Below are 12,975 nucleotides of genomic sequence, written 5' to 3'. Positions count from 1 at the left end.
TTTTCAAACATTACAAATCCTCCCATATTTATAGGTATGAAAGAGGAATACCAAGAGACACCTAATAAATTCCCATAGGAATTCTAAACATCACATAGCATTAAAATACCTAAAAAACATCCCAAGCCAAGGAACCGAAGAGGCATCCACGGGAACCAAGGAGACCGCCAAGAACCAAGGGGCACGGTCACGGGAAAGAGCCCAGGCACAGGAAAACCAGCAGCCGGCCGGAATCCAAGGGGGAAAAATGCACAAAATACTAAAGGCCATTAAGGAAGCCAAGGAGCCACCTCATGGGAAAAGTAAATCTTGGAATTCCAAAGGCTGGTTTGGAATTCCAAGAGACAAGCATGATTACAAACATAAAAAGCATAAAAAGAACATTTAATATGAGATAACTATGAGCTAAAATTATAGCTAATAATGAGCTAACCCTTAGTTCAATAAGTGAACTAAAGACCAGCTCATAAATGAGCTAAAATTTCAGCTCAGTTTTGATTGAGCTAGTAGACTCAAGGGAATCCAAAAATCTAATTATTTTTGACATGAGTTGACCCCCCCTTTGTCTACATCAAACTCCACTTCTTGCGAACACAGCTCCTGATGAGTTGGTTGTTGATTCCCTTGAGGAGGTTCATACTGTTCATCCAGCTCTTTGAGTTTCTCACCAAATCTCTTCAAAATTTCTTCATGTTCCTTTTCGAACTATTGTTGTAGATACATTTTGTACTTCTCGAATTTTTGATCACATAAGAACATGTGATACTGAAGCTTGTATAGACGATCTTGAAGTGGATCCGTTGAGTCACCTTCTATAGAAATTCATCTGTCCAATGGAAGTGGGACATCAGGATTATTTTGATCGCTTTCTTCCTTGAATATAGCCATATTTTTTGTATTTTCCATTTTTTGACAGACTCAAAAAAGACTCAAAAATTATAAGACTCACAATAGGACTCACGACAGACTTACAAATTTGACAAACTACAACTTGACAAATCACAAACCTAGGACTTCCTAACTTGCTCTGATACCAAAAGATGCGGGCAAAAAATATAGGGGAGCCTATACCCTTCGCCCACAAGCAGCAAGACTAATAAAAAACCGGAACGATGACGAAACGACGAAGAAGAAGGGGAAGAACGAACTCTTACAATAAAACTAAAAAGAAGAAATTAAAAAAATATAGGGGAGCCTATACCAAATGATGCAGGCAAAAAATATAGGGGAGCCTATACCCTTCGCCCACAAGCAGCAAGACTAATAAAAAACCGGAACGACGATGAAACGACAAAGAAAAAGGGGAAGACCAAACTCTTATATTTCAAATAAAATATAAAAACTAGAAATCAAAAGACTTACAACAATGACTCTTGCAAAATTTAACCGACTTACAAACTTGACTCAATCACTTGACGACACCCTAAAGTTGCTTCACTTAGAGAAGAAGGATACAGGTGCAGTGGCACTTGCGGAGAGATGAAAGAGGTTAGAAGCCAAGAAGAAGGGTGGAAAGAGCCCGCAGGATTTCCGAAGAAAACCCGCAGGTTACAGCTTTTCCAAAAATAACATATCATTCTCTTTTTTCAAACATTACAAATCCTTCCATATTTATAGGTATGAAAGAGGAATACCAAGAGACACCTAATAAATTCCCATAGAAATTCTAAACATCACATAGCATTAAAATACCTAAAAAACATCCCAAGCCAAGGAACCGAAGAGGAATCCACGGGAACCAAGGAGACCGCCCGGAACCAAGGAGACCGCCCGGAACCAAGGGGCACGGTCACGGGAAAGGGCCCAGGAACGAGAAAACCAGCAGCCGGCCAGAATCCAAGGGGGAAAATGCACAAAATACTAAAGGTCATGGAGGAAGCCAAGGAGCCACCTCATGGGAAAAGTAAATCTTGGAATTCCAAAGGCCGGTTTGGAATTCCAAGAGACAAACATGATTACAAACATAAAAAGCATAAAAAGAACATTTATTATGAGATAACTATGAGCTAAAATCATAACTAATAATGAGCTAACCCTTAGTTCAATAAATGAACTAAAGACCAGCTCATAAATGAACTAAAATTTCAACTCAATTTTGATTGAGCTAGTGGACTCAAGGGAAGCCAAAAATCTAATTATTTTTTACATGAGTTGACCCCCCTTTGTCTACATCACATCATCTGTGCTTGTCCTCTATCTTCTCCTGGATTAGTCACATACTGGTCCATAGGACCCCTTGCACCTCTATTATGTATAGTGGAGGACGATCCCTTTCCACTCTAGTTCCCGAAGTAAGCACCATGTTCGACCCTTTCATCAAATTGCTCCTGTTATAAATGTTTGGCCGTCGTACTCTTTTTCATATAAGTTGTAATTTCCTCCATGTTATCCGGAACATTCGCACAAGGTGTTACATTCTTATGTGAGACGGATAAGTGTTCCTTCATGCGAGTTACTCCTCCCTTCACCACCTTATCACAAAAATTGCATTTTAAATACACATACATATTCTCGCCGCCTCCTATATCAACTTGTACACTGTATTTCCAAAAATTACGTATTTGTCTTTTCCTTGCCCCAACCATATTTCCTAATGCACAAATGCGAAAACATACAAAAAATCTCAAAAAATAGAAAACCCTAGATTTTTTATAACTTGAAAAAACTTTCCTTGAACTAAAAAAAATAGCTAAAACAAATAATGGAGTGCTTGTAGAGGCCAGCCGGACCCTTCTTGCTCACCGGCGTGAGGTGGCGTCAGCGGGAGAGGCGGCAGAAAGCGATCCTAAGCGTAGCCGAGCAGAAGCTTTGCGAACGGAAGAGGGCTTGCGAGAGATTTTCGTTCGGTTCAGTTAGAGCCGAATGGAAGATTAAAAGAAATAAATAATTTTAAGTAGGTGGGACCCGGTTTTAAGAGGCATACGCCTCACATATAATTGCGTAATAGCGCCTTAGAGGTGCGCCTCAGCCCGTGAGGCGTAAGCCTCACATGAACCCAAAATTTCTTAGGCAATGAGGCACTTGGGGGCTGAATTACGTAAAGGAGCGCCTCTAATTGCGCAATTTTAAAGTATGAATTATACTACACCAATTGTCTCCTGCCGCAAGGAACTCTATTCGCAAGATTCACAATATTATTGGTGGAAGAATTGGAGATCCTTAACTATATTATAGAACAATTGAAATTCATTCCAAATAGGAGAAATGAATACGAAATTCGTCTAAGTAAAAAGGATGAATGTGCAGATCCATTGCAAGTGAGGGAGGGCAATACACAACAAATGCAAGTACCCACAATCTACCGTGGAAGGCCCCTATGCATCCAATCTACCGTCCGCGAATAAAATGCACCATAATTACACCAAATATAAATGCCTACGAGTGACACTAGAAGATCCACATTCAGCATGTCAGTTGCAGCCAAAGGGATTCAAAATACAGTGAATGTAACAACGTGATACATCTAGATGCATTCAAGTAGATGTCAGCATACACTGCATCATGCCCACTGGAGCTAATGATCAATATTTCACAAATATATTGTCAAAGATTACTGTAGAGTCTGAAGACCTAAACTCACAATTACAGATATAAAAATATACCTGTCATTCCCTCATCTCAAAAAAAAACTACAACAATTATTTTAGTAATGGGTACCTCCCACAACTATCTTGGATTGTTCGAAGTATCTTCGATTGCCATGATTGTTAGTTTAAGACAGTGGCCATCAACTTCGAACTACAAGGCATTGGGTGTTGCCTACAAATTTTTATATGAGTTTTGGGAAGAGAAAGCCAGATCAAATCATTATGTAGTGAGTGAATCTCAGTTCATTCAGGTTCTGAACATCGAGTTGGATAAGATTATTGAGGCTTGCAAGTTTCTTGATGAACAGTGGTCGTGCATCCAATATACTTTCTACGTACAAATATTAAAATACTACAACAAGCGCAAGCTCCTACGAGTTATTGTAGGAAACTCATTGTACACATAGTACACTATCTGCAAGCAAATATGAAAGAACTATAATGAATGCAAAGCATCAACAAATATAAAGCAGGAGATTCGTTGGTGCACTAGAATGAATTCACTTGCAGAAAACGACAAATAGTGCACGACAGTCTGCCTGAACAAAGCAGCAAACAACTTAATCCATTAGCTGCTATAACATGCCACTGGATCTGTAACATCTATGCAAGCGGACAGAAGTCATTCATAAATATTTAAAGTACCCCCGCACATACACCATAATTTGTATACACATAGGTACACAAAATGGGTAAATGCAATCACAACCCGCATGAGCCCCAACGAGCATGTTGTAGGGATACATGTGACATCTAGGGATGCTGTGCGAGTCAATAAATTTGAACCCGATCCTCCTAAGCAGGTAGATAGGAGTTGACAATGTTCATCAAATAATTATAAAATGCCCCAAAACACCCGCATGGGCCCTGACGAGCGTGCTATTAGTACACACGTGGCGTCTAGGGATGCTGAGCGGGTCAATAAGTGAATTTAAGTTCGAACCCGATCTTTCTATACGAATCAATAGGAGTCGATATGGTTCAAACCATCAAACAAATATACGATTGAGACTAGTATATTTGTTTTAATGCATTCATATTACGTCTTCAAGGCTTATAATCAAAAGAATTCAATAATAAAGGCATAAAGCCTATGAAACCCGATCCTCTGTTGATGTAAAAACGCAAGCAAGAAAACCGACACAAAGAGAACAATGGATAAAAATTAAACCAGGTTCTATTAAAATAGTAGCAAACAACTAAAACATTCAAAATCCAACAAGAAAACACTAAGAGATTTTAAGGAAACAAAGAAAGAAAAAACAACGCTATCATCAGACAACCGTCAGAGCGGGTTACTCACATGCATCGAATTGTAGGTTAAATAAGATAAGTGCATAGGGCTAGCAAACCGATGGTCCACCACTGCAAGATCGTCCAATTCTCCCAACAAATGCTTCCAAGTCAACCAACAATCACCACCAAAGCTCAAGAAGAAGGATACAGATGGAGTGGAACTTGCGGAGAGACGAAAGAGGTTAAAAGCCAAGAAGAAAGGTTGGAAAGAGCTCGCAAGATTTCTGGAGGGGATGAGAAAGAAGAATGGAACAAGCTCGCAAGCTTTTCCAATAACCCGCAGGTCAATAGCAAATATGCTCAAATAATCAACTCCCTTCCTTCACAACAACTTATCATATTTAAAGGCAAGATAGAAGAATACCATTAGTCACATACATTAATTTTCCACAAGAACCCAAGCACCAAGTTTATGGAATTTCCCATTTACTTTCACAAAAAAACAGCCCAGCTTAAGAAACCGAAGGAGCAACCACAGGAATCAAGGAGGCCGCACGGAACCAAGGAGCCAAAGCCACGGGAAACTTCCCCAGGCTCGAAAAACCAGCAGCCGATGAGGGAACCAAGGAGTCAATGCTCGGAAACAGCAACCCCACATGAATTCAAGGTACATAATTCAGCCATCATTTAAAACAAGCCACAAGTTCCCAAGAGACAAGAAGAAAGGGGACGGAGAAGGGACAAGTCCACCCCAAAATTGAATCCTTCATAATGAGCCACCTTTTGAACATTAATGAGCTACTAAACTTCAGCTCAAACAACTAAGGGAATTAGCTCAACCCCAACTTTCTCCATTTATCACCAAAGGCTCCAAACAACTAACCCGTGAACCAGCAGCATCCAAAGGACCAATCGAGCCAACAAACCAAGGTCTACCAAGCCCTATGCACAACCTACCATGTTCATTGGATGATTTCCCATCATTAGATAGCTAGAAAAGAAAAGAAATTAAAATATACTATTGTTCAAATAAAAATTAAATTACAGAAATATTTGATAGCATCATCTGTCGATAATGTGATAGAGTCGACAAGGTTCAACTCACAAATGAAAATAACCCCGAACACCATGATGATGATTGTGTTGAATAAAAAATCTCAACCGGAGGGGTCCATTTCAAGTGATTAAAAATGCTACCCAAACACCCACCAAAATAAAAAAATCATTCAAAATTAAAATATTTAAAATTGAAATTCAATACTATCAAATACTTAAAATAAAATCCATTCACCCTCCGCAACAGTTTGCCGAGGTGGATAAATTTGATATAAATAAGCTCATATAGAGCCAAATGCCTAGTCGAAAATATCACTAGGATCCTTTCTCAAACAATCTCCTGCCAGTAAGAACGCGTCACGTGTCCTCTAACCGGCAATTTTGCCGCCAAATGGCACAGCAGGATAAACGGTTATGACTCAGGACCCTTTGAACCGAGTGGTTTTGCCGTCAAATGGCACCACAAAATATCGGTTATGGCCAGAGCCAATATGTTTCTTAATGGCATCAAATCCTTGATATATAAATAATATGAAATAATCGATAGGGCACAAAGCCATCTGTTAACTAAGTTGGATTCAAATTTGTTCTCTTAGACAAACATTCACCCCAGGTCTACAAGGTACCCTTGGACAAAGCAACCCATGGCTGCCGACAAGGATCCTTCTGTCAGGTTGGGTCGACTACCTCCTCTGACTAAGTAGACTAGGGACCACGATGGCCCGAGACGATGGAACCATGGGATCTTGATCGAGTCCATCATCAATTCCCCCACCATCCACTTTAAGTGCAAGATGGTGAAATTTCCAATTTTAAATATCAAACTTTTCAAATTCCCAACTTCAAACATAATTCTCAAATCCAAGCCCATGCTGCTACTATATGCCAGATAACACGTATTATCTACATATCTGATTGACGACTAGCCTTAATCAAAAGTTCTCTCCCGTTATCGAGAGGGGTAATTAACTATAGAGGCTTGCGCCTATAGGAAACCAGAACTCATATTATAAAGTCCTCGCAAAATGAGGTCGAAACCTCTGGGTAGTGTCTTATCTACAAACCCATCAGCCTTTTAAAATTTACCCCATAACTTAATCTATTAAAACTCCCCCGAAAAGAAAAAGCAAAAGCGAGGCTGAGGCCGAATTTTTGGAGCCCACAGCTTGTTGTGTGATAGAAAAGTCCCCATCAAACTTAAGGGAAAATTCTATAAGATTATCGTGAGACCTTTAATGCTTTATGGTGCAGAATGTTGGCCATTAAAAGAGAAGTATATAATTAAGTTAAGTGTTGTGGAGATGAGGATGCTCAGGTGGATGAGTGACTTTACTCGTAGAGACAGGATACAAAATGAGCATATACGTGAAATGTTAGAGTAGCTACGGTGGAAGATAAGATTAGAGAGAGTCACCTTAGATGGTTTTCCATTGCTCACATAAAATGGTAGTCATTCGATGACCCAGTTTGGATAGTAGATGTATTAGATTTGACTTATATTAAGAAAGATAGAGGTAGACGTAAAAAGACTTGGTTAGAAAATATTAAAAATGAAAATTCTTTATTATATTTAAATGAGAATTTGACTCTTAACAAGACAGAATGGAGAAAAAAAGATTAATATAATCGACCTCCAGTATTAGGATAAAGGCTTGATGTTGTTGTCATTGTTACGTGGCTTAAAACATCTTTGTATTTTTTTAGAGTTTGTTATAAACTTTGGTATTTACTACCAAGGTTATTCTCTGAAACCCAAAGTATGCAAGACAGGGTTTTAAAACCCCTTCTTCCCTCCCCATGCATACTAATAAGTTCACCAACATAGATGAGCTTCTAGCACCAATAGTAGCTTGCTAACGACATAGGATCTATGGTTAGAGAGCTCTAATATGTCTAGGAACACCAACAATGCCAGCAGTAGCATCTTGTATAGTTTACTTCCTTCATCCATAATTATATTTATCTCATTTGGGTTTTCTTAATGAAAGTAAAATTAAAAAAGGAAGAAAATTTTAAAAATTTCAACATCATAATCTACCCTCAATTTTAGTACAAAGTAAAAATTATAAAAACTGACAAAGGCAAAGAATACTTTGAATTTGCTTTCAAAAATTCTCTCCTACATCAATGTATTATCAACAAAATTCCTATGTCAATACCCTCAGCAAAATGGGAATATTGAAAGAAAAAAAAAAGATGCATCTTATAGCTGGCTCGATCATTAATATTCCAGAATAGTTGTACAAGACAGAAAAAAGACAAATAACCTAGAACTAGTAATGAAAGGCCATCTTGAATGCTAGAAGATAACAACAAATCCTTGTTGCAGAATTCTTGCACCAGAAGCAGGGTACAGCGGCTGAAATTGTGGCAAGATTAGTTATTTAGAGAACTAGGAAGTGGACCGCAAGGTCTTCCGGGAGGAAGACCTTGCCGTTTGGAGAAGTTATAGCAGCCTTCTTGGTGGCTTGACAACACTTCTTGACTGCCGGAAGGAGGAACACAGAAGGAAGGGAATGAAAAAAATTCCTGGCTGCTTGCTGGTTGGGTAGTTCTGAAGGGCTGGAGGTCGGACAGCAGAAAGAAAGGGCTGCTGATGTGAAGGTGGGGACCTGGGGGCTCTGGAAGAAGGATCGGCGGCAGGGCTGGTGGAATCTGGTAGCTGAAGGCTAGACGGGTGGCTGAAGAGGAGTTTTTGTGGTGGTTGCTGGCGTATGAGAGCTGTGGGAGAACAGGAGATTGTTCTTGATGAGTTTGCAGGCAGATGAAGGCTCCTGGGACAACAGAACATGGCTTTCTTGGGGTTGGAGCAAGCAGTGGAGGACACCTGGACAGCAGGAGGAAGGAGCTGCTGTCCTTAAGAACTGGTGGAGGGAAGAACAACCACCAAAGGCTGTTGGGAAAGGATGATGAGGGGTGGCCAATGATAGGAAATACTTGATTCCAAGTATTTCCTACTTGATTCCAAGTATTTCCTAATCACTTTAGCCAAAGATCTCACAGCAAACTGCTGTCCACAGCAGGAAATCAGCCAAACAGTGGGAAAAACACGAGAAAAACGATAGAAACACGAAGTAAGAACTTGTATTTTACTAGAAGATGAAAGGACAATAGCAAAGATACAAGGATCCTCTATTCGAGAGGAGGATCGCACTCTCCCAATCTCTAGAATTCAATCTAGAGCCCTAGCCACCAAAGAAGAACAAGAAAAACTTTCACCAAATATCTCATAACCCTAATCCCCCCTTTTCTCCCCTACTTAATGCATACAATTCAAATCTAAAACAAAAGGACCTAATTACCCTTGCTTCCCCTCCTTTTGGCTCCAAGAAACAATTCAAACTTCAAGTGGACCCCACCCCTCTCCCTTCTTCTTGTGTCCGCCAGCCCTCCTGGCGTAGACGAACAAAGCCGGCCCAAGGGGCTGGGCCGGCTGGACCGGTCTAACAGCCAACACCTGGAAGTCATTCAAGGATACAAAACATGCAAGAAATCAGAGAAACAGAACTCTGAAATTTTATTTCTAATAAAAAACTGCTTACAATAGAAAAAGAAAGCTCTATTTATAAGAATTGAGTCCCTTGATGACTAGGATAAAATAAGAGCTAATCCTACTGATGACTAGGATAGCTACCAATACAATAAAACATAAAAAACCCAAATTGAGCTGATTGCTGACCTGGTTGGCTGAACCAATCGATCTTGCTAGCACCGACATCGGTGTCTTTGGGGAGAAGCTATCCTAATGGTAACATATCTCATCAATAGAATATCAACAAGAGTACTTAAATTTCAAATTCCTATTCAATCCGAACTCTACTCATTGCCAAAACCAAAATCATTTCTTCTATTCCTCCAAAACTCTATTGGTGTGCAATCTTCAATCACATTCATTCTTAACACCTGAGCAAATTAGACCCTAAATCTATTAAGGATATTTTTACTGCATACAAGAACCCAAACCTAGTTCAAGACAAATGAAGTACAAAATAGTGAGAATAAATCCATATATGATAATATTGATCTCCATTGTCCTATTGCCTTAAAATAATAGTTGAGGTCATGCATCAAATAACCAATTTATGACTTCATGATTTATAAAGGGATATCACAGATATTTCCTTCTTTTGTCCCTTTCCTACAAAAGAATGGTACATAAGAAGTTTCTGAATTCAACCAAAATAAGTAAACAGTTGGATGCCAAGGATCTTTTACAATCAATTGGCACATTCATCACATCGAGACTGCTATATAGTGAAATGTTTTTTTACCAGATAGTTGTCACAGCGTCTATGATCATCTAGGAACAGCCCATTTCCAACATATCATAGGCGATGTGGCTGTCATCATCAATTATGTGGCATCCCAGCCTTACATTTTAAAAACTGAAATTAGAATCAAATGCTCCCCATCTTATTCTTCCTTGTGTGATACCAGAGCACCTTCCATGTTTCATTGGTAATTAGAATTATGTAGACAATAATATGTCTCTAGCCTTGTGCATTGGTAATTAGAATTATGTAGAAATATTGAGATAAACCTACATTTCATATAAAAAAAAAAAGAAAATAAAGTAACCTAAGCCAATCATGTTTCAACAAACTCTCAAACTGCAGATTTCCAGACCAAGGCTTTATCAATAATGAGTTTTAATAAACTAAGTAATAAGCTGGGCATAATAGCATATAAAACCTAACTTGAGAGGGTGAAGGGGATGTAAATAATCCCAAATCTATTGAACACAATTTTTCATCTATAAAAACCCAGCAATTCATGGACATCACTTTCCATCTACAATAATCTAGCAATCTATGGATAATAACTTTCCATCTATGGCAATCTATGGACAACAACATTCCATTTGTCACATGGTTAACTATAAAATTCAAAATTAAAGAGTAACTTTTAAATTTATTTTTTTCCACAATAGTGATTTCTTTATTTATTTATGTATAACTTCTCATCTTATTTTTACATAAAGCAAGAAAATAGAATTCAATCATATAATCTCTCTTTCTATGTTTCAAGGCCTTTAAAACTACATTTAAGCATGATTATAATTGATCGCACTTGGGATGGTTAACCTCCTAAGGCGTTAAATAAAATTGGTTAAAACTGTGAGGTTTATAATAATCTGTGATGCATTGAGCCAAAACAGACATATCTTACATAGTATATAGTCTAGGGCAATATGAATAATTCCACTAGACCCATTCTAAATCAAGTTTACTATTTTAAATTATAGCATTCATTGATGGAAAACCAAGCAATTTTATCGATCATAGTTTGCTTCTTCTACACTTGAGATACATATATGGCTAACACCTTTTAATCTTTAGCACCCGGTAATTCATGAACATCAGCTTTCTATCTACAGCAATCTAACAATACATAGGCAATAACTTCCCTTTATAGCAATATGTGCTAAAAAAACCTTCCATTTATGTTGCGTGGCTAATTCTTACTTTAGAATTCAAAAGTGATTTTTAAATTTATTTATTTTCAAGATAGTTATTTCTATATCTAATTATGTACAACTTCTCATCTTATTATTTCCAACTTCCCTTTATAGAAATATGCGCTAAAAAAACCTTCCATTTATGTTGTGGCTAATTCTAACTTTAGAATTCAAAAGTGATTTTTAAATTTATTTATTTTCAAGATAGTTATTTCTATATCTAATTATGTACAACTTCTCATCTTATTATTTCCACAAAATAAGAAAATAAAATTCAATCATATAATCTCTCATTCTAATTTTCAAAACACTCAGAATTACAGTTAAACATGCTCATAATTGACCACTTTTGGAATAGTTGACCTCCTTAGAAGTCACATGAAATGGGCTAAAACCATGATGTTTACACTAATACTGAATAGGCTGAGCCAAAGCAAATAATACCTTATAAAAATGATCAAGACACTATAAATCATCCAGACTAGATACATCCTAAATCAAGTTTTCTATTGTAAATGATATCATTCCATTGATAACAAATTGAACAACTTTATCCATAAAAGTTTGCTTCTTCAACACATGAGATAAGTAAAGCTTTATTTGAGACCGTTATTTGCCACTATTTTTTTTTTTTTTGCTTTAAAAAAAAAATGAACTTAAAGAGCTGCTTTGGAAAGCAGTAAGAAAATCTGCCCAAACGAAGCCTAAGAATCAACTGCCACCCACAACCACTCCTGTTCGTATAATTGCTTCTCAAAGCATACTCTATCAAAGTGTAATTTTGAAAATTAATCTCTCATTGTTCTCCTAAAGATAAATTCCATTGACGAGTTCCACGAGATAAATTCCCTTAATAAGTTTGGAGGGGACAAAATGCCTTAGCAAGTTTTATGATCAAGTTCTATTAGCAATAACTTTTGGGTGGTCGGACAAGTACTACGGGCTAATAGCTGGCAACTTTTATAAACCGGGTCAATATTCATAAGACTATTTGATCAACCTCACCCAAATGGGCATGATAGTCAATGGAAAGCATACAACTATTGATCACTAGAAGCATAAAATAAAGTTGACATACAGAAAGCTCTCCCCTTACTGAACAATCACACACGAAAGAAAGGAATCAAGGCTAAGGACCATAAGTATAGACGAAGGGAAGTTGAGATAGAAAACAAGACCAAGAGAAGAAGATGTCCAACCATTGAGGACTTCGAGATCCAAGGTATCTACGTCGAACCCAGCCTCGAAATAGTGCTGGAAGACATGGCCGGGGGCGTCAACGTGGGTGCCGGTGTGGGTGGCAAGCATCATTTCGGAGTTATTGGCGAGCGAACCGTTGTCCATGGATTTAAGAAGCCTCAGAAACTGCCCCACCCCTTCCGCCGACTCCCACGCCGGCATGTCATCCCTGTAGTAGTGGGAGATGTCGATGATCCTCCCGCCGTCATACTCCTCCCTCCTCAAAGCCACTAGCTCGGCCTCTCGGCCGGCGGTGGAAACGGCAACTCCAAACGACGGGGCGTCGTCATAGGCTGGGTGGGCAGAGGAGGCACAGAGAATCGCCAGAGAGAGCGCGTGCAGGATAAGGAAAGAAGGGTACCACTTCATAGTGATCCTTGCCATTGCAGCGGCGGCGGT

At 38.5% G+C, this 12,975-nt stretch overlaps 1 protein-coding gene across 2 annotated transcripts in view; it reads right to left on the bottom strand.

The window, feature by feature from the left end:
• The window catches only part of LOC110115636 (cyclase-like protein 3), a 40,765-nt gene extending 27,796 nt beyond the window's left edge, over positions 1-12,969 (bottom strand). Inside the window, exon 1 of one of the 2 annotated variants that reach the window (XM_028693416.1) lies at positions 12,516-12,969. In XM_028693416.1, coding sequence (XP_028549249.1) covers positions 12,516-12,960 — 445 coding nt within the window. In that variant the 5' untranslated portion in view covers positions 12,961-12,969. The remainder of the gene's footprint in view (positions 1-12,515) is intronic. The other variant, XM_020848921.2, reaches the window with a different exon arrangement.
• Between the last annotated feature and the right edge of the window lie 6 nt (positions 12,970-12,975).

The sequence above is a fragment of the Dendrobium catenatum genome, unplaced genomic scaffold (genome assembly GCF_001605985.2).
Source record: "Dendrobium catenatum unplaced genomic scaffold, ASM160598v2 fragScaff_scaffold_273, whole genome shotgun sequence".
Classification (NCBI taxonomy): Eukaryota; Viridiplantae; Streptophyta; class Magnoliopsida; order Asparagales; family Orchidaceae; genus Dendrobium; species Dendrobium catenatum.
Note: the sequence above shows the minus strand (reverse complement) of the source record. Positions and strands in the feature narration are given on the sequence as shown.